This window comes from Cebus imitator, unplaced genomic scaffold (assembly GCF_001604975.1).
Source record: "Cebus imitator isolate Cc_AM_T3 unplaced genomic scaffold, Cebus_imitator-1.0 Scaffold461, whole genome shotgun sequence".
Taxonomy (NCBI): domain Eukaryota; kingdom Metazoa; phylum Chordata; class Mammalia; order Primates; family Cebidae; genus Cebus; species Cebus imitator.
This window is the reverse complement of record NW_016107776.1, coordinates 236643-255003: the sequence shown is the minus strand read 5'-3', so window position 1 is coordinate 255003 and position 18361 is coordinate 236643. Positions and strand designations below refer to the sequence as shown.

The 18361-nt window shown below is 51.8% G+C and overlaps 1 protein-coding gene across 2 annotated transcripts in view; it reads left to right on the top strand.

Moving 5' to 3' along the window:
- Positions 1 to 675: 675 nt before the first annotated feature.
- Positions 676 to 18361, top strand: part of DGCR8 (DGCR8 microprocessor complex subunit) — a 33103-nt gene continuing 15417 nt past the window's right edge. Inside the window, exons 1-9 of one of the 2 annotated variants that reach the window (XM_017512047.2) lie at positions 676 to 835; positions 6153 to 7149; positions 7616 to 7775; positions 10409 to 10551; positions 10716 to 10998; positions 12340 to 12537; positions 12774 to 12875; positions 14023 to 14121; positions 15637 to 15719. In XM_017512047.2, coding sequence (XP_017367536.1) covers positions 6430 to 7149; positions 7616 to 7775; positions 10409 to 10551; positions 10716 to 10998; positions 12340 to 12537; positions 12774 to 12875; positions 14023 to 14121; positions 15637 to 15719 — 1788 coding nt within the window. In that variant the 5' untranslated portion in view covers positions 676 to 835; positions 6153 to 6429. The remainder of the gene's footprint in view (positions 836 to 6152; positions 7150 to 7615; positions 7776 to 10408; positions 10552 to 10715; positions 10999 to 12339; positions 12538 to 12773; positions 12876 to 14022; positions 14122 to 15636; positions 15720 to 18361) is intronic. The other variant, XM_037732651.1, reaches the window with a different exon arrangement.

Below are 18361 nucleotides of genomic sequence, written 5' to 3'. Positions count from 1 at the left end.
ACCATGCCCAGCTAATGTTTTGTATTTTTAGTAGAGACGGGGTTTCACCATGTTGACCAGGATGGTCTCGATCTCTTGACCTCGTGATCCACCCGCCTCGGCCTCCCAAAGTGCTGGGATTACAGGCTTGAGCCACCGCACCCGGCCTATTTTTTTATTTTTCAAAGACGGCGTTTCACCATGTTGGTCAGGCTGGTCTTGAACTCCCGCCCTCAGGTGATCTGCCCGCCTTGGCCTCCAAAGTGCTTGGATTACAGGCGTGAGCCACCGCGCCTGGCCCACAGGGATGCTTTTAACCGCGTTGTGTAACGACTGTGTGTGCACTTGTCTTTTGCGGTCTCTACAGAAGGTGGCTCGTCCGCCGGTCAGATCCCGGCGTACTCTGCGCTCCTTGTTCCCGGCGCTCCCCGCGTTTCCCGCGCTCCCCTGCTCCCGGCATTCCCCGCGCTTCCCGTTCCCGGCGCTCCCCGCGGCCACCGCCCTCCGTCCGACGAGCCCCGCCCGGGCAGCGACCGTTAGCGCGACCGCGGCCTGGGCGCCTGGTCCCGCCTGTGCGGCCGCGCTATTGGGCTGCGCACCGCGGACACGCGCGCTGCGCGCCGACGATTGGCTGCCTCGGCAGCCCGCTCCGCGGCTCCCCCGATGCGGGGCGGCCGCGTGCGGGGATTGGCCACACGCTGCGAAGGCCCGCCCTCCGCTCGCCCGGCGCGACAGGCGGGTCCCGGCGACCGGAGATCCTGGACAGCCTTTCCAGATGGCTGCGGCAGCCCGGCGGTGAGGCTCTCCCGGCTGTGGTCGGGCTGCGGGCTGCTCGGGCAGGCCGCGGGCGCCTCAGGTAGGTGCGGGGCGCGAGGGGCGCCCCGCGGGCGGGCGGGCGAGCGCTGCGGCCTGCGCGAGGGCGCGCCTTTCCCTCCCGCCTCCCTCCGGGACCGAGGCTGCGGGCCCGGGCGCGGGGCGGGGCGGGGCGGGGAGGGGACTCGGAGCTCGGCCTTTGTGAGGCAACATGGCCGCGGGCGGCGGAGAGCGCGGGGTGGGGACCCCGACGGGGCTGGGGGGCGGGCCCCGGGCCCAGGCGTCGCCGATACTCGTCGCTGTCCGCCCGGGTAAAGCGGCTTCTCGCCCGACGGGCCCGAAGCCCAGCATCGCTTTCAGGCGGGAAAGGTGTGGACAGGGACAGTGCTCGCCTGGGACCCTGCCAGCTTTAACACAGTTTGGGAAATCCAAGAAGTCGCCTCAATCTTTTTGTCCACCAGATGCTCACGGGTTGAGTGTCACGTAGATAACTGCGTTACGGTTTTGTTGTAACAATGAGCATGGCGGAAATAAATGGAAGGGGGCAACCTGTTGACAGTGATGCCTGTCTGGTGTCATCCGATGGACTTGGGTTGCTTGTGGCAGGAGTCTGGTTTGCCGTTTTGCATGCTTGCATGTATCTTGTTTCTGCACGGCAGTCCCGTCTATGGCTGTCGACTGTTCGAGGCCAACCACCAGGCGAGGATCCACTGTTTCCTGGCCAGACTAGACTCCCAGGTGTGGGACTGGCCCCAAACCCTGCTGCAGGCCTTCACTCACAAAAGGGAGTGGATGGGCAGCCCGGGGTGGGCCGCTGCTGCCCTGAGTGCGGGCTGTGAGGCCTGTTGGAGGATGACAAAAGGAATGGATGAGGTCATACTGCCTCTGGATTGGGCGGGAGGTTGCAGCGGGAGACACTTGACCAAAAGGCAGCACTCACCGCGCTGGCATTGGTGCTGGCCGGCCACAGCCAGTGCCTCGGTTAGCCAGTACAGCAAGTGGACTAGGAGGAAGGGTGCTGTCCAAGTGTATGGGTTTTCTCCCCGTGCTAAAGGGAGCTTGCTGTGAGCCCATTCCCGGCTGGTGGTCCTGTTGGCAAGGCAGGGTTTGCATCCGGTGTTTGGCCAGCAGGAGCAGGGGGGAAGCCTAAGGGCGGAGAGCTCCGCTTTGCGCCCTTTGTGGCCAGGCACTGTGTGGAGTACTCCCAGGGGTGGTTTTGTAGTCTCACCGTGACCTTGGGGTAGGAAATGAGCCTCTGGCTGACTTGCCCAGCCTTAGACTCTCCTGTGGTAGCCCCCTCCTTTGTGATGTCATCCAGCCTCCTGGCTTTAATGCCAACTTTCCTTAAGATCTTCACAGCTCCAGCCCTGGCCTCCCTTCTGAGCTCATCTGCTGCTTCTAGCCACATCTTCCACCTCTCCATGTGTTACTTTGGTGCCAAGTAGCCATATCCAAACGAAACTCAAATCTTCACCCATGCCAAAACATTTTTTGTGCCTGTCTAAAGTCCCTTTGATTCCTCTCTTTCTTACACCGTCATGCAGTTCTAAGGAGGCCCTGTTAGCTCACCTTCTATTTCTAGGCACAGACCATTTCTCACCATCTCCAAGTTAACATCCTGGCCCAGGCTACCTGGTGAGCCTCTAATTCTCTTTGGTCCTCACTCCCCATCCTCCACCTAAAATTTTTCTGGACACAGAGTGAATTTTTTATTTCTTGGGGATGGAGTCTTGCTCCGTTGCCAGGCTGGAGTGCAGTGGCACAATCTCGGCTCACTGCAACCTCCACCTCCTGGGTTCAAGCGATTCTTCCGCCTCAGCCTCCTGCGTAGCTGGGACCACAGGCATGTGCCACCATATCAGGCTAATTTTTGTGTGTGTGTGTGTGTACTTTTAGTAGAGACAGGGATTCACATGTTGGCCAGGATGGTCTCGATCTCTTGACCTCGTGATCTGCCTGCCTCGGCCTCCCAAAGTGCTGGGATTACAGGCGTGAGCCACCATATCTGGCCCACGGAGTGATTCTTATTTTTTAATTTTTTATTTTTTGAGACAGAATCTCGCTCTGTAGCCCAGTTTGGAGTGCAGTGGTATGACCTTGGTTCACTGCAACCTCTGCCTCCTGGGATTAAGCGATTCTCCTGCCTCAGCCTCCCAAGTAGCTGGGACTACAGGCGTCCACCACCACACCCGGCTGATTTTTGTATTTTTAGTAGAGATGGGGTTTCACCATGTTGGCCAGGCTGGTCTCGAACTCCTGACCTCAAATGATCTGCCTGCCTCAGCCTCCCAAAGTGCTAGGATTACAGGCATGAGCCACCATGCCTGGACACGGAGAGATTCTTTTAAACAGTAAGCAGGTATAAAACAGAGGCAGTAGATGCAAGCCGCTTGCCTGCTTATAAAGCAGCTCTACCACTTGCTAGCTGTGTGACCTTCAGCACATGGGTGAACCTGTCTTTCACAGTGCTGTGTGAGAACTACGTGACTTAAAATGCTTAAAGTGCTTAGAACAGGGCCTGCCTGAGGGTTCGCCACCACTGCTATCCTGGAATCAGCGGATGCCACTTGTGTGGGCCCTCCTGTCCAGTGGTCCATCTCTCTCACTAAGAGCCAAAGTCCTGGCAGCAGCCTCGGAGGACCAGCCCTGATCCATCTGCCCTCATGAACCTGGCTCACTGTCAAGTCCCCTCAGCACACTGCCTCACCCCACCACACGACACTGCTGACCCCGCCCCTCTGCTGTTCTTCTCACTGTCACCTGGAACATCCACTCCTCCCAGCCCTGTTACCCACCTGCCTCACTCCTCTGCCTTCACGTGGATGCAGGCCATGAGACCTTCTCCGATCCCCTTTTCTAAAACTGCCTCCCCTTCCTCAGTGCTTTCCTTGTTTTGTTTTTGCTTGAACACCTATTGGTATGTGACAGGGTACATGCTCATTTTAGTTGTTAGCAGTCCATCTCTCTTGCTAAAATGTGAGCTCTGTGGAGCAGGGTTTTGTCCGCCTTTGTCTGCAGCATCTAGGATAGCCTGTGTGTATGCCATGAATGGAGAAAGCTTACAGAGGGGAGTTAAGAAACTTGCCCAGGACTGCCCACCGCTGAGCTCTGGGGCTGGGCAGGTTTCCTGCTTTCCCAAGGAACTCACTCGATTGCACAGCGCCAGGCCGCCCCGGTGTGCATTTCCTTAGGGCCGCAGCTCAGCCCCTATTAGCACCTTTGCTTGGAAAGCCTACTGTGGCTGCTTCTTTGCCTTCTGTGGTAGCAGGCTTCCCCATTTCATCCCATTGTTGGTCTCTAATTCCCTGCTACTGTGGTTTCTTCAAGTAGCTTTTTGTGTACCAGACTCATGGATTGATTCACCAGGGTCTCTATGGGACTGCTAGATTCTGAGGTATCTGGTCGTGGTCTTCTTTGTAGTCAGTGGCACTGGGCGCATTGAGCCCTCTGTCTGTTCTCTGAAACGGTCTTTCTTGGTTGCCAGGAGATTGGCCTCACCCAACTTAATGTTTCTCATGCCTGCTTGGCTGTTGCCCACGGCCTCCTGAGCGTCTTTGGCACTTTATAGTTGGTTATTAGCTCTGTACTGTTTCCTTGATCCTCAGCACCTTTGATGGACACATCTTTGGGGAAGTACTGTGAGAAATTCCCACTGGATTCAGAAATGTTAGGACATCTTAGAATCCAGGAAATGGAGTGACAGCATGATGGTCATTGCTCTGCCAGTGTGTCCAAGCCCTGCGACCTTGTCTCTTATCCATGTAGTGTGTTCTTTGGAGTAGGTGGTCAGTGGATAGTTGTTAAGTGTACTGATTAAACCTAAACTAGTCTCTTGTTTTCATGTGATGTCCCCTTCGAAGTACAGCCACCGTGCCCTATCCCTTGTTAAATGCGTGATGTCTGCGTCTCCTGTTCTTTCTGGGAATCTTGGGGGGATGTATGTCATGCAGTGCCGCGTGCATGTGTGCATCTGCACGGATGTGCACGCGTGTGCATGCATGCGTGTTCCTGTGCACGTTGTGGGAGTGTGCATGTGCGTGTGTCTGCATGTGCTCCTCCTGCTCTGATGCCGACCCTCCTGGGCCCCTGGGTTTTCTGGCTGCCCCCTCAGACCCACCTTCCCTGCTTCATGTTATCCCTTCATGCTTCCTCTGTAGTGAGGCTTCCTAGAGTTGCATCCTTAACCCTCATCTCTGGATGGCCTTCCTCCTGTGGGTTTAGCGACTACTTCCTCAGTACGTCCTGACCTTCTGTTTCTGGTCCAGGCATGGCTCTAGAGCTGTAGCCTCAACACCTTCAGAGCCTGCCTGGAGGTCCCCTCTGTTCTCCTTGCCAGGCTTCCGCCTGCATGCTGGAATTTGGGTGTCCTTCCTTGTCTTTAGTTCCCTGTTTTCTCTGCTGTCCAATTCCATTGGGTCAACAAATGCGGTCAGTTCTGTGACACTGTTCTTGGCCCATTTCCAGGGCCTCTTTCACACCTTTGTCCTCTGGCCTAGAGGACTGTCCCTGTGCCTTGGGTGCAGTTGCTTCTGCCTGGCACAGCTGTCAGTCTCCTTTCTCAAGTAGGAACCTAATTGTGGCAGGAGAGTTGCTTCACCCTCAGTGGCTCCTTATTGTCTCCAGGGTGGAGTGGGCTGCAGATGGCACCCAGGCCTCTCTGTGCCTTGGCTCCAGCTGTCTCTTGTGGCTCCCTACCCCAAATCCTGGCAGGTCCCATCCCCACAGCCACCCACCCCTCTCCTCCATCTGGAACAGAACTATGCTGCCACCTCTGGTGACCTCAGCACGCTGCATCACTGTCCCCGTCCACGTGCTATCCTGTGGGCCCAGGAGAGCCCTGGGGTCCCTGGGTAGCAGGGCGCCTGGCCATGCCTCTGAGGCCCCTAGTGCCGCAGAGTTGAGCTGAGGGTCTCGCGCTCGCCCTCTGACTGACCCAGCCCTTGCAGGTGAGTGGATTGCTGTGCTCTGGTGACCTGAGGGAGGCCACATGCCTTCTGTGTGTTCCTGAAAGGGCGCCTCCCACCGCATGCTTGCTTATCTGAGTTAGAGGAATGCTGTGGTGGAGTTTAGTATAAATTTTAAAAATATTTTTTGAGCCTTATGATTATATTGTTTTTGTGTGTCTGAAGTAGGAATTAAAGTGGGCAGTAAACAAAATATTTAACTTTGGATTTAAGTTATAATTTAGGTTCTGAAGAAAAAAAGTAAGATTAGTTTGTTCTGATGCCTAAAAGGTCCTCTTAGGGAATATTATTTTAAGCCCTTTACTATGCTGTTAATAGTGCTTGGATTTTAACTTGGTACCAGGGAAGTGGAAGGTTTCTGTCATTTTGTGACGTTATTTTTAAATTTCTTTGCAGGTAGAAGAAGAAAGGTGCCACTCCGGCATGAAGACAGACTCGCTTAGTCTCCAGTCACTTAAGCTGAGTGCATTGTGATTTCCAATAATTGAGGCAGTGGTTCTAAAAGCTGTCTACATTAATGAAAAGAGCAATGTGGCCAGCTTGACTAAGCCGCCAGCGCGCAGCGCGGCAGGATGCGCCCGGGTCTCAGCGGACTTGTGCATGTTAGCCGTGTAGATTTATGTGAGGGCTTGTAAAACTCTGATCTTGTAAACTAGTCTTAAGCGCTTTTAATATGGAGACAGATGAGAGTCCCTCTCCGCTCCCGTGTGGGCCCGCAGGAGAAGCGGTGATGGAGAGCCGAGCTCGCCCCTTCCAAGCGCTGCCACGTGAGCAGTCTCCACCACCTCCCCTGCAAACGTCCAGTGGTGCAGAGGTAATGGACGTTGGCTCTGGTGGTGATGGACAGTCCGAACTCCCTGCCGAGGACCCCTTCAACTTCTACGGAGCTTCTCTTCTCTCCAAAGGATCCTTCTCTAAGGGCCGCCTCCTCATAGACCCGAACTGTAGTGGCCACAGCCCGCGCACCGCTCGGCACGCACCTGCGGTCCGGAAGTTCTCCCCTGACCTTAAGTTGCTTAAGGATGTAAAGATTAGCGTGAGCTTTACCGAGAGCTGCAGGAGTAAGGACAGGAAGGTGCTGTACACAGGAGCGGAGCGCGACGTGCGGGCGGAGTGCGGTCTGCTCCTTAGCCCTGTCAGTGGGGACGTGCATGCTTGTCCCTTTGGCGGGAGTGTTGGTGATGGGGTAGGCGTAGGGGGTGAGAGTGCTGATAAGAAGGATGAGGAGAATGAGCTGGATCAGGAAAAGAGAGTGGAGTATGCAGTGCTCGATGAGTTAGAAGATTTTACTGACAATTTGGAGCTAGATGAAGAAGGAGCAGGCGGGTTCACGGCTAAAGCAATCGTTCAGAGAGACAGAGTGGACGAAGAGGCCTTGAATTTCCCCTACGAGGTATGTTGGCGGCCCCTTCTCTAGAGGGCTCTTAGCAAAACCCAAAGAGATTTGGAAATTGTGGCATTTTTTTGATAGGGAAATTAAAAACACAAAACCAAAATCCCCTCTGAGGTGGAATAATGTTAATGTGGAGAAGTTAACGATGTAAGAAGTCCAGATTTTTAAAGTTTCCTAATGAAAAATTTGGCCGATGGGTAGGCCTTGCACCCCTGATCCAGTGTCTGAGGTGGCAGGTGCTGCTGAGACGTGCTCTTTGGTGGTGTGTGCCCCTGTACCAGGTGTGTTGGTGTCAGCTGGTAGCTTCATCCCGTTTGTTTTTCAGATGATCATGCACCCTATGGGCACATCTAGGCCCCCTGAGAGCACCTCCTTTCTGTGTGTGTTCTCAGGAATGCTGTTGAGCTCTCCTGGTGCAGGAGCATGGGCGCCAGGGGCTCTGGTGTCTCAACAGCATGTTTTGCAGGATGACTTTGACAACGATGTGGATGCTCTGCTGGAAGAAGGTCTTTGTGCCCCCAAAAAGAGGCGAACAGAGGAAAAATATGGTGGAGACAGCGACCATCCGTCCGATGGAGAGACGAGTGTGCAGCCGATGATGACCAAGATTAAAACAGTGCTCAAAAGTACGTGGGTGGGTCAGAAGCAGTGGGTGTTCCAGGGCAGTGGAAGGGCGGTTGCTTCCTTAGCAGAAATGCTTTGAGAGAGCTCTGGTGCCAGGTAGCAGGCTGGGTGGAGGCATGTTTGAGGACAGGACAGTCATGTCTGTCACGCAGGATGCGTGACCCAGCTGCAGATCCTGGTGTGTGCCGTGGAAACCACAGAGCAGCAGGTGCTGTGTAGAGGAATGGGACGGGATTTCCGAGGGGGTCAGGAGGGAACGTTGGTGTATGCCAGGAGCCAGCGTGACCATCAGCTGGAGGGTGTGGAGGCCAAGGCCAGAGGTGGGTGCACAGTGAGATGGCAGGTGATAGTTGTGGTCCAGGTTCTGGTTCTGGACCAAGTGTCACAGGAAGCCACCAGAAGCAAGTGGTGTTAACTGATTTTTGTTTAACAATGTGGCTCCTGGGCCACAGCATGGTGTGTGCACTTCAGGTAGTCAGGGTGGAAGTGCCCTGTTAGATGTGACACTTCCTCAACTTAGTTGAGGGCAGCGGGGAGAGCACTTGGGAGATGCCCAGAGTTGCACTGTGAGGCTCTGTCCTGGATGTGGTGCAGGTGCTGGGGGAGTTGGAGTTGGTGGTTTGAAGGTACCTGTGAGGGTCCTGGTGGAGATGTGGGGCTCGCTAGAGGGACTAAAGAGACAAATGGGGACCCAGGCTCACAGGTGGGACCCCAGGCTGAGGACTAAGGTGCAGAAGGTGGCAGGGTGTGACTGGGAGCAAAGCAAGGGGGTGTATCACATGACCATCCTCCTTGGGCTGTTGAGGAGACAACTCAGCCAGGTGCCACATGTTGCAATTTCACTATTCCCCTATGTCGTATTGGTAGCAATTAAGCAGGAGGGTAGTAGGCAGGGTAAACCTGGGGCTGTACCTTCTGGGGCTGGAGGTGGGAGTCTTGACCTCAGGGCCTCCAGGAGGCTGGTTTGGTGCTCTCCTGCAGTTTCAGCAGGCTCATTCAGAAGGTAAACCCACGTTCATCCTGCGCAACTCATAGGTCAGCAGCCATTCTGGCCTGGATGCTTGAACGCTTACAAATGGATAGCTGCATGCTGCATGTGACCCCCCCTCAGGTGACTGGGTCAGCTTTGTGACCATTCACTGCCACACAGGAGCAGCCCCGACGGACCCATGTCCCGTCTCTTGCTTGGCTCCGTGTTCCATTTGCTGCTTCTCCTGACTGAGCCCAAAACTGGTGGGAGGCAGCTCCATCTTGGCCTGATTCCCAGTGGGGAGAGTACCCCCGTGTGCATGCAACCCTGACTTTTAATCGTCCCTCCCTGGATCATCACCTGATGGTGGCCTGGGTGGGGGTGTCAGGTCCAGGGTCAGGGCCACTTGGTGGGGACCTGGCCCTGAGAGTCACTGGCACTTTTTCCCCTTATGTGTATTTTTTAAGATTTAATTTGCTTTCTTTTGTTTCAAAATTTTTTTTTTTGAGGTGAGGTTTTACTCTATCATCCAGGTTGGAGCGCAGAGGCATGATCATAGCTCATTGCAGCCTCAGCCTCCCAGGCTCAAGTGATCCTCCCACTTCGGCCTCCTGAGTAGCTGGGACTATAGGTGCCACTATGCCTGGATAATTTAAACAATTTTTTTGTAGAGTCAGGGTCTTGTTGTGTTGCCTAGGCTGGTCTTTCTAAATTTTTAATTTGTTTCTAATACCTGTGAGAAAATTAAGTTTTAGTTACATCTTTGCCTTACACTCTTCCCAGCAGTCAGGCCTGGTGGCAGGTGTCAGGTTGATAAGTTATAAACCTCTTCCTCTCAACTGCCTATGAAGCAAAGAAGGGGTTGGGAGTAGTATATTAAAACCGACTTGCCGGGCGCGGTGGCTCATGCCTGTAATCCCAGCACTTTGGGAGGCCGAGGCGGGTGGATCACGAGGTCAAGAGATCGAGACCATCCTGGTCAACACGGTGAAACCCCGTCTCTACTAAAACTACAAAAAATTAGCTGGGCATGGTGGCGCATGCCTGTAATCCCAGCTACTCAGGAGGCTGAGGCAGGAGAATTGCCTGAACCCAGGAGGCGGAGGTTGCGGTGAGCCAAGATGGCGCCATTGCACTCCAGCCTGGGTAACAAGAGCGAAACTCCTTCTCAAAAAAAAAAACCGACTTAGAAACTGAATAATTTGAAGCAGTGTTTTGTATGCTGCCGAAAGTGCACTTCAATTACGATAAAGACCTGGCCACTGGGAGCAGTGGCTGACAGCCATGCAGTTTATTAGCAAAGCTCACCCAGCCCCAGGATGCCTCTGGCCACAACCAGGCAGACAGGAGAGAAGTCTCCAGTGTCCACAGTGGTCACCAGATGTGGAGGCAGGAGCTGAGGTTGGGACTTGTATCTTGCACAGACTTGTTTTGTGCTCCTTCATGTGCTGGTTTGACGTGTGTAAATTCCCACCTCAGGCCGTGTACTATCTGTCCTGGACTGGAGGCATAGCAGTGAGCAAGGCACACAGGCACTTGATTCTCTGTGAAGACCCAGATAAACATATACCCAGTACCCAACAATTTCTTGTTGCAGGAGCTGCTGTGGCAATCATTCCAAGTGTTTTTAAAGTGATTATAGGATGTTCTCGTCTTCCTATGCAGGTCGTGGCCGCCCCCCTACAGAGCCGCTGCCGGACGGGTGGATCATGACATTCCATAACTCTGGAGTCCCGGTGTACCTACACAGAGAGTCTCGGGTGGTCACCTGGTCCAGGCCATACTTCTTGGGAACGGGAAGCATACGGGTAGGGGAGGCATCAGTTGTGACTTTAGGCTTGTAAGTTCTCAGACCAAAACGTGCACATCCACACACACGGCACTGCAGCCAAGCAGAGGCCAGTGAGAGGCATCAGAGTTTTAGACTCTCGGGTTGTCCTTGTAATCCATGTTGCAATTTCGCTATCCACAGAAACACGACCCTCCTCTGAGTAGCATCCCTTGTCTGCATTATAAGAAAATGAAGGACAACGAGGAACGGGAGCAAAGCACTGACCTCACCCCCAGTGGGGACGTGTCCCCTGTCAAGCCCCTGAGCCGATCTGCAGAGCTAGAGTTCCCCCTGGACGAGCCTGACTCTATGGGTGCTGAACCGGGGCCCCCGGATGAGAAAGATCCACTAGGGGCTGAGGCAGCCCCTGGGGCCCTGGGGCAGGTGAAGGCCAAAGTCGAGGTGTGCAAAGACGAATCTGTTGGTGAGTTTTTTTAAGGAGTCTTCTTCTCTTCTTGGCTTCTGGGACCCATGAGCCTTATTTTTCTAATGAAGGCCATCATTGTTGCCAGTTCCTAGTCGCACTTGTGAGCAAGGGGCTGCACACCTCCACTCTTTATGTGGTTGAAGGCCTGTCTTCCTGCCCTTACGTGAACCTGCCTGGGTGTAGCACCCCAGGCTCCTGTGCCTGGGCTCTGCGGGGCCCACATGGCTGAGGCTGCTGGGGAGATGGCTGCTGGCACTGTCAGTGGGCCTTGTTCTTACTGGTTGCTTATATGATCTTTCCTGAAGTCTTGCTTTTTCAGTGGGATGTGCTCATGTGGCATTGTTTTAATTTATCTTGATGAGCTCAGTGAGCCTCTTCAGTCTGTGACTCAGTGTTGGGAAACTGTCACCATTCTATGGACAGTTCCCTCTTCAGTCTTGCAGTTGCTTGCTGAATGTGTGCTGGTGTTTTGCATTCTTTCTTTCATGTCTTTTAGCCTAGTCCCACCATTCAAGTCTTAGTTCTCTCTTCAGTGGTGGCAGGTCTCTTTGAGCCCGCCAGCTGGATTATTTTCAAAGAGCACTTTCCATTTTCTGGGCTTCTGGTTGTCTGCACATCACTACCCAGTCTGTCTTCATAACTCTGTGGAATGTGGGGTGCTCTAGAAGACCTGTGTGGTGGGGGCTGTTGCTGAGGATGGGGAAGTGGCCTGGGAGGAAATGTGACAAATGCCAGGCCCTGTCCAGGGAGCTGCCTGGGTTGTGTTGCTGAGTTTAGAGGTGGCCAGGATGGCTGGAGGGAAAAAAGTGAGGTTGTCAGAGAGGTGGTGGGCACCTGGAGCCCGGGTGCTGCTGGCATTCAGGTACCTGTTTTGATACACGGAGGAAGTCCTGAAGGCCATCTGACTTTTTAAAATATATTTTTATTTTTTAATTTTTTTTAAAGGTGGGGTTTCTCCATGTTGGTCAGGCTGGTCTCGAACTCCTGACCTCGATCCACCCACCTCGGCCTCCCAAAGTGCTGGGATTACAGGCGTGAGCCACCACGCCTGGCCAGCCATCTGACTTTTCTAAGCTTTCTTTTTTCCTTTTCATTTTTATATTCTTGTTCTTCCCCCAAATAAAGTAAAAGAACATCCCAGAAATTCATCTAGAAGGGACCTGCCAGAATCATCTAAGCTGGTATAGGGAGGCCTTCGTTCTTTGCTTCCCTCCCCTTTGAAAGGAACAGGGAAGGGAAATAGTGTCATGTGGCCTGGAGCCCCAGGCACTGGGCTTTAAAAACCTGACTTCTATGTTGGAAGTTAAGTAATTTGGTTCTCTGGTAAATCTGGGACAGATCTCGAGGAATTTCGAAGCTACCTGGAGAAGCGTTTTGACTTTGAGCAAGTTACTGTGAAAAAATTCAGGACTTGGGCTGAGCGGCGGCAATTTAATCGAGAAATGAAGCGGAAGCAGGCAGAGTCCGAGAGGCCCATCTTGCCGGCCAATCAGAAGCTCATTACTTTATCAGTGCAAGATGCACCCACAAAGAAAGGTATAAGCCTCTGTATTTTAACATCAACAGATTGGTTATGCTGTTGTTTCTAATATGATGTGTTGAGGGCATGTTTTATGAGTTGCATTTCATTCGGAGCTTATGTTTATTCCATGAATACAGGGGCCTGCCACATTCATGGTGGTGAGCCCCTCATTATTGACATGGTAACAGGAAGCTGTGTGCTGGCTTTTGGCACTTCTTCACACTTGCTGAGTTGGTCCTTTTTGTGACAGAGTTTGTAATTAACCCCAACGGAAAATCTGAGGTCTGCATCCTGCACGAGTACATGCAGCGTGTCCTCAAGGTCCGCCCTGTCTATAATTTCTTTGAATGTGGTAAGTTTGACCTTCTCCATTTCAGTCCTAAAGAATCACAAGGCATCACTTCGGTCAGGACTAGGGAGGCAGGCGCTGACCGCTAACCCTACTCTCCTGTGATGGGAGGGAAGGGAAGGGAAGGGTAGGGAAGGGTAGAGAGCAGTGCGCTGAAGATGGGTGGCTTATTTCCTGGAGCATTGTCCCACCTGCGTGGGTGGCTGTACTTTCCCCTTCCAGTCTGTCCCCTCTCCCCACCTTCCTCATCCTGCCCCATCTGCCTTGCTTGTGGCTTGGAAATGGACAGCCTTATTGCGAGCAAGGCCTCCCTGCCGTGCACTGTGTCCTTTCCCTGATCGCCCGGTGCCCACAGGTGTCTGAAGGGTTGTTGGACATGCATTTCCCACCAGCTCTGTCTTCCTTGGGCACCCTTACCACACCTTTGTGAAGACCAGTCTGTTTTCCCCTTGGAAGCTGGAGCCTGGGGATCACTCATCCTTTGGGGTGGTGTTTTTTTGGCAAGCCACATCTTGTGCTTTCCCACTCTGACAGTCCAGTGTCCATCTTTTTTTTTTTTTTGAGATGGAGTTTTGCCCTATTGCCAGGCTGGAGAGCAGTGGTGTGATCTTGGCTCACTGCAACCTCCGCCTCCCGGGTTCAAGTGATTTCTCTTGCCTTAGCCTCCCGAGTAGCTGGTACTACAGGTGCACGCCACCATGCCCAGCTAATTTTTGTATTTTTAATAGAGATAGGGTTTCACCATGTTGGCCAGGATGGTCTCGATCTCTTGACCTTGTGATTTGCCTGCCTCGGACTCCCAAAGTGCCGGTATTACAGACATGAGCCACCACGCCCAACCCCTGTGTCCATGTTTCATAGACCTCAGTCACTGTCCCGGGTGGCTCTGCCCCCAGCCTCCTGCTGCACCTCTGGCTGACCATCTCCCATGTGCTCATTTCCCTCCACTTTCCCAGCTGTGCCCTTTGCTGCTGCCTGTCTGCTGCCCGTCTCCAGTCCCAGGGAGCCCCAGGTCTCTGCAGTCAAGCATAGGCTCACTCTCTGCAGGGACAGTCCCTGACTGCACCTTGTCTGTCGGCGTGGGCAGATCATGCACACACTTTTAATGTCTTGACTAATATGTTTTAAAACAAGTAATTTTAATTTTAAGAGAACCCAAGTGAGCCTTTTGGTGCCTCGGTGACCATTGATGGTGTGACTTATGGATCTGGAACTGCAAGCAGCAAAAAACTTGCGAAGAATAAAGCTGGTAATGTGCTTGCTTGAGTGTCAAAGACACGTGCTACCTGCTGTGTCTGCCTTGCTATTTGGTTAGGGAGTGGCTGAGCAGTGGTGGCAGGTGGGGGGTGTGGTGGGGCATGTTGATTTTATTTATGTAATCATCTACTTTGATTTTTATAGTTACATGCTCATTGGAAAAGACTCAAATAGAGTAAAATGTGAGACTTAGAAGTAGAAGGGCTCACTACTGAGTGAAAACTGGGCCAGTGTGTCCCTCCCTAGTCCTGGCCCTGCACATATTCAGGGGTGTGCCTGGAGCCAACTGGGCTGTGCTGGGCACACGCTGTTTTGTGAGTTTGTTTTTAAGCTGAGCAGCATGTGGCCATGCCAGGAGAGAAGAGAAGCGGGCCAGCGTGCTCTCGGCATCCTCCCCCAGCAGTACTGGCGCTTACCAGCACTATTTCCTGAGTCCTCCCACTCCATGTTTAGGCCTAGCCACGCAGAACACCTGGAACAGCACAGTTCTGGGGAGGTTTTGGACCATGTCCTTGCCATTTGTGTTCATGCCCAGCATTCGTGGTAGTTGGCATTCTTTCACAAAAAGCCATTTGCCCCAGCGTCAGTGTTAGTTGGCCTCTTGCAGGGTGGTGTTGGGTGTACCCCAGGCCCTTGCACCCACAGGTCAATTTTTGAGGTGTCTGCCATTGCCGTGTGTTTTCCAGAAGGCCTGCTGCCCATCTTAGATTCTGCCTAGGAGACTTTTGCAGCTCAACAAAGTGGGCGTTGTGGAGATTTTGACGATAACTTGCAGTGGAGCCTTGTGTGGGGTGGAGATGCCTTGGGTGTGGCTGTGTGCTCTTCCCTCTGCGGGGTCACCCACTTTCCTCCCCATGTGCTGGAACTTCCCCTGCCCAGACTTTCCCTGCTCAGACTCTGGCTGCCCTGTAGACATCTTGGCTCCGTGCCTTGCTAGCACTCACAGCTCTGTGGGGTCAACAGAGCCATCAGCCCTTGGCTGTGACACCCCCAACCCCCAGTGATCATGCCCATGCTCTGCCGGCAGAGCTCCGGCAGCTCCCTCTAGTGTCTCAGACCTGGCTGTATTTCCACCCATGGCAGCCACTGCTACTGCCACCTGGTCTAGGTGACTGCAGCAGCCTGCTCTCAGTCCTCCCTGTGTGGTCCAGGGCCTGCAAAGCCGTTTTCTTACGTACCACCAAAGTGGTTCCCTAACACACAGCTCCGAGCTCCTCTCTGCCTTTGCTGTGAGGACCTCAGGGTGAGAGCGCAAACACCCAGTATGGCCTGTGAGGCTTTCCTGTAGCCTGCCCCACATCTCTTTTCCTTAGGATGGGCTTTTCCTTCTGTCTTTTCACCCTGTCTCTGAAGTGCTGCCACTCCTCAGCATCCTTGCTCAGCCCCTGAGCTGTGGGGATGGGTGACAGCAGTGCACAGTTCACTCTGCAGGATAGTGGGACATCTGCCTGAGCCCTGAGAAGAGGGCAGTGCCCAAGCCTCATCCTTGGGCTCTTTTTTTTCACAGCCCGAGCTACACTGGAAATCCTCATCCCTGACTTTGTTAAACAGACCTCTGAGGAGAAGCCCAAAGACAGTGAAGAACTCGAGGTGAGTGTTGTGGTCTTGCCCTGCTGCGAGCTACGAGTGCAGTGAGGTTCCTTGCCCTGTTAGTATGAGCTGGGGCTGTCCATGGGCTTTACCTGTGCCTTTCATGCCCTGCAGTTTAGTCATCCAGCCTCCAGGTTCTTCTGTTTGTATTTCATAAAAGAGGAAACTTGCCTGTCTTTGTATAGGCAGGGGAAAAAAAATGTCCTTTTTGTTAGAGATTTTTGTCCTGTTTTGCAGCATTGAGTGTGTACCATAAATGTTGGGTACATGCAGGTTTGTGTTGAGGCAGAGTCTTGCCCTGTCACCCAGGCTGGTGTGTGATCTTGGCCCATTGCAACTTCCACCTCCCGGGTTCAAATGATTCTCCCTTGTCAGCTTCTTGAGTAGCTGGAATTACAGGTGTATGCCACTATGTCTGGCTAATTGTTGTATTTTTAGTAGAGATGGGAGTTTCAGCATGATGGCCAGGCTGGTCTTGAACTCCTGACCTCAGGTGATCCACCTGCTTTGGCCTCCTAAGTGCTGGGATTACAGGCGTGAGCCACTGTGCCCAGCCCTAGATTGTTCTATATACACTTGACCCTTGAGCAATGTGGAGTTTAGGGGCACCAGCCTCTCACGGTGGTCAAAAATTCACACATCACTTTCAGTCCTCCCAAACCTTAGCTACTGGTAGCCTACTCTTGACCAGAAGCCGTACCAATAACATAAACAATTGGTTAACACATATTTTGTATGTTATATGTACATGTTACTACAGCGGTTCCCAACCTTTTTGGCATCAGGGACCAGTTTTATGGAAGACAGTTTTTCCACAGATGGTGTTGGAGGGGCAGGGAAATGGATGATTCAAGCGCATCACATTTATTGTGCACTTTATATTATTACTGCATTGTAATATATAATGCAATAATTATACAACTCACCATAATATAGAATTTGGGTTCTATATTAGGGAGCCCTGAGCTTGTTTTCTTGCAACTAGGTGTTTCTCTCTGATGATGATGGGAGACAGTGACAGATCATCAGGCATTAGATTCCCATGAGGATTGCACAACTTAGATCCCTTGAATACACAGTTCACAATAGTGTTCACACGCCTATGAGAATCTAATGCCATTGCTGATCTGACAGGAGATGGAGCTCAGGGGGTAATGCAGGTGATCGGGAGCGGCTGTAAATACAGATGAAGCTTTGCTTGCTCGCCTGCCCCCCTGCCACTCATGTCCTGCTATGCAGTCTAGTTCCTAACAGGTCATGGATTGGCACCAGTCCACGGCCTGGGGGTTGGGGACTGATATATACTGTATTATATTAAGTTACAGAAAAGAATTATTTTTTTCTTCCTTTTATCTTCCCCTTGGTTAGAATCCAGAAAAAAAGAATGTTATTAAGAAAATCATAAGGAAAATTTATTTACTATTTTTGAAATGGAAACATCATCATAAAGGTCTTTATTCTCCTCATCTTCATGTTGAATAGCTGAGGAGGAAGGGGAAGAGGAGTTGGCCTTGCTGCCTCAGGTGTGGCAGAGGCAGAAGAAAATCTTTGTGTAAGTGAACCCATGTAGTTCAAATCCATGTTGTTCAAGGGTCAGCCATATGAAGAACCATTTAAAACGAGTTGTAAACCTTTTTGGGTAAATTGGATATTTGTTGCAAGGACTTCTGAAATTTTGAAGGGTGCAGCTTTATTAAGATAGTTACCATAAATTTGACCTTTTAAACTATACAAACTGAGTGGATTTTTGTATATTCAGGGTTGTATAGTCATCATAAATACCTAATTTTAGAATATCTCGTCACCCCCAAAGAAGCTCCATACCCATTAGCATTCACTCTCAGTTCTCTTCAACCCCTAAAAGCCACTAATCTGCCTTCCGTCTATATATCTGCTAACTCTGGAATTTCATTTCATATCAGTGGAATCACATATCTGGTCTTTTGTGACTGGCTTCCTTCACTTAGTGTGCTATATTAGCTGTGGGTTTTTATCAGAATAAGGAAATTTCCTTTTGTTCCTGGTTTGCTGAGAGTTTTTGAGGAATGGGTGTTAGATTTTGTCAGATGTTTTTCTGCTTCTATTCAGGTGATCATGTATTTAAAAAAAATTTTTTTTTTAATTTTAGTAATATGGTGTATTATATTGGTTTTCGAATGGTGAGCCAACCTTGCATTCCTGGGATAAATCCCACTTGGTCATGGCATATATTGATTTCTTTAATATGTTGCTGGATTCATTTTGCTGGTATTTTGTTAAGTATTTTTATAACAGAAGTCAAGAATTGAGGTTTGGGAACTAAAAAAAAAAAAGAGAAAAAGGATTTATTTTTATTTTTATTTTTTTTCCTTTATTTTTTTGAGACGGAGTTTCGCTCTTGCTACCCAGTGTGGAGTGCAATGGCGTGATCTCGGCTCACCGCAACCTCCGTCTCCTGGGTTCAGGCAATTCTCCTGCCTCAGCCTCCTGAGTAGCTGGGATTACAGGCACGCGCCACCATGCCCAGCTAATTTTTTGTATTTTTAGTAGAGATGGGGTTTCACCGTGTTGACCAGGATGGTCTAGATCTCTTGACCTTGTGATCCACCCGCCTCGGCCTCCCAAAGTGCTGGGATTACAGGCGTGAGCCACCGCGCCCGGCC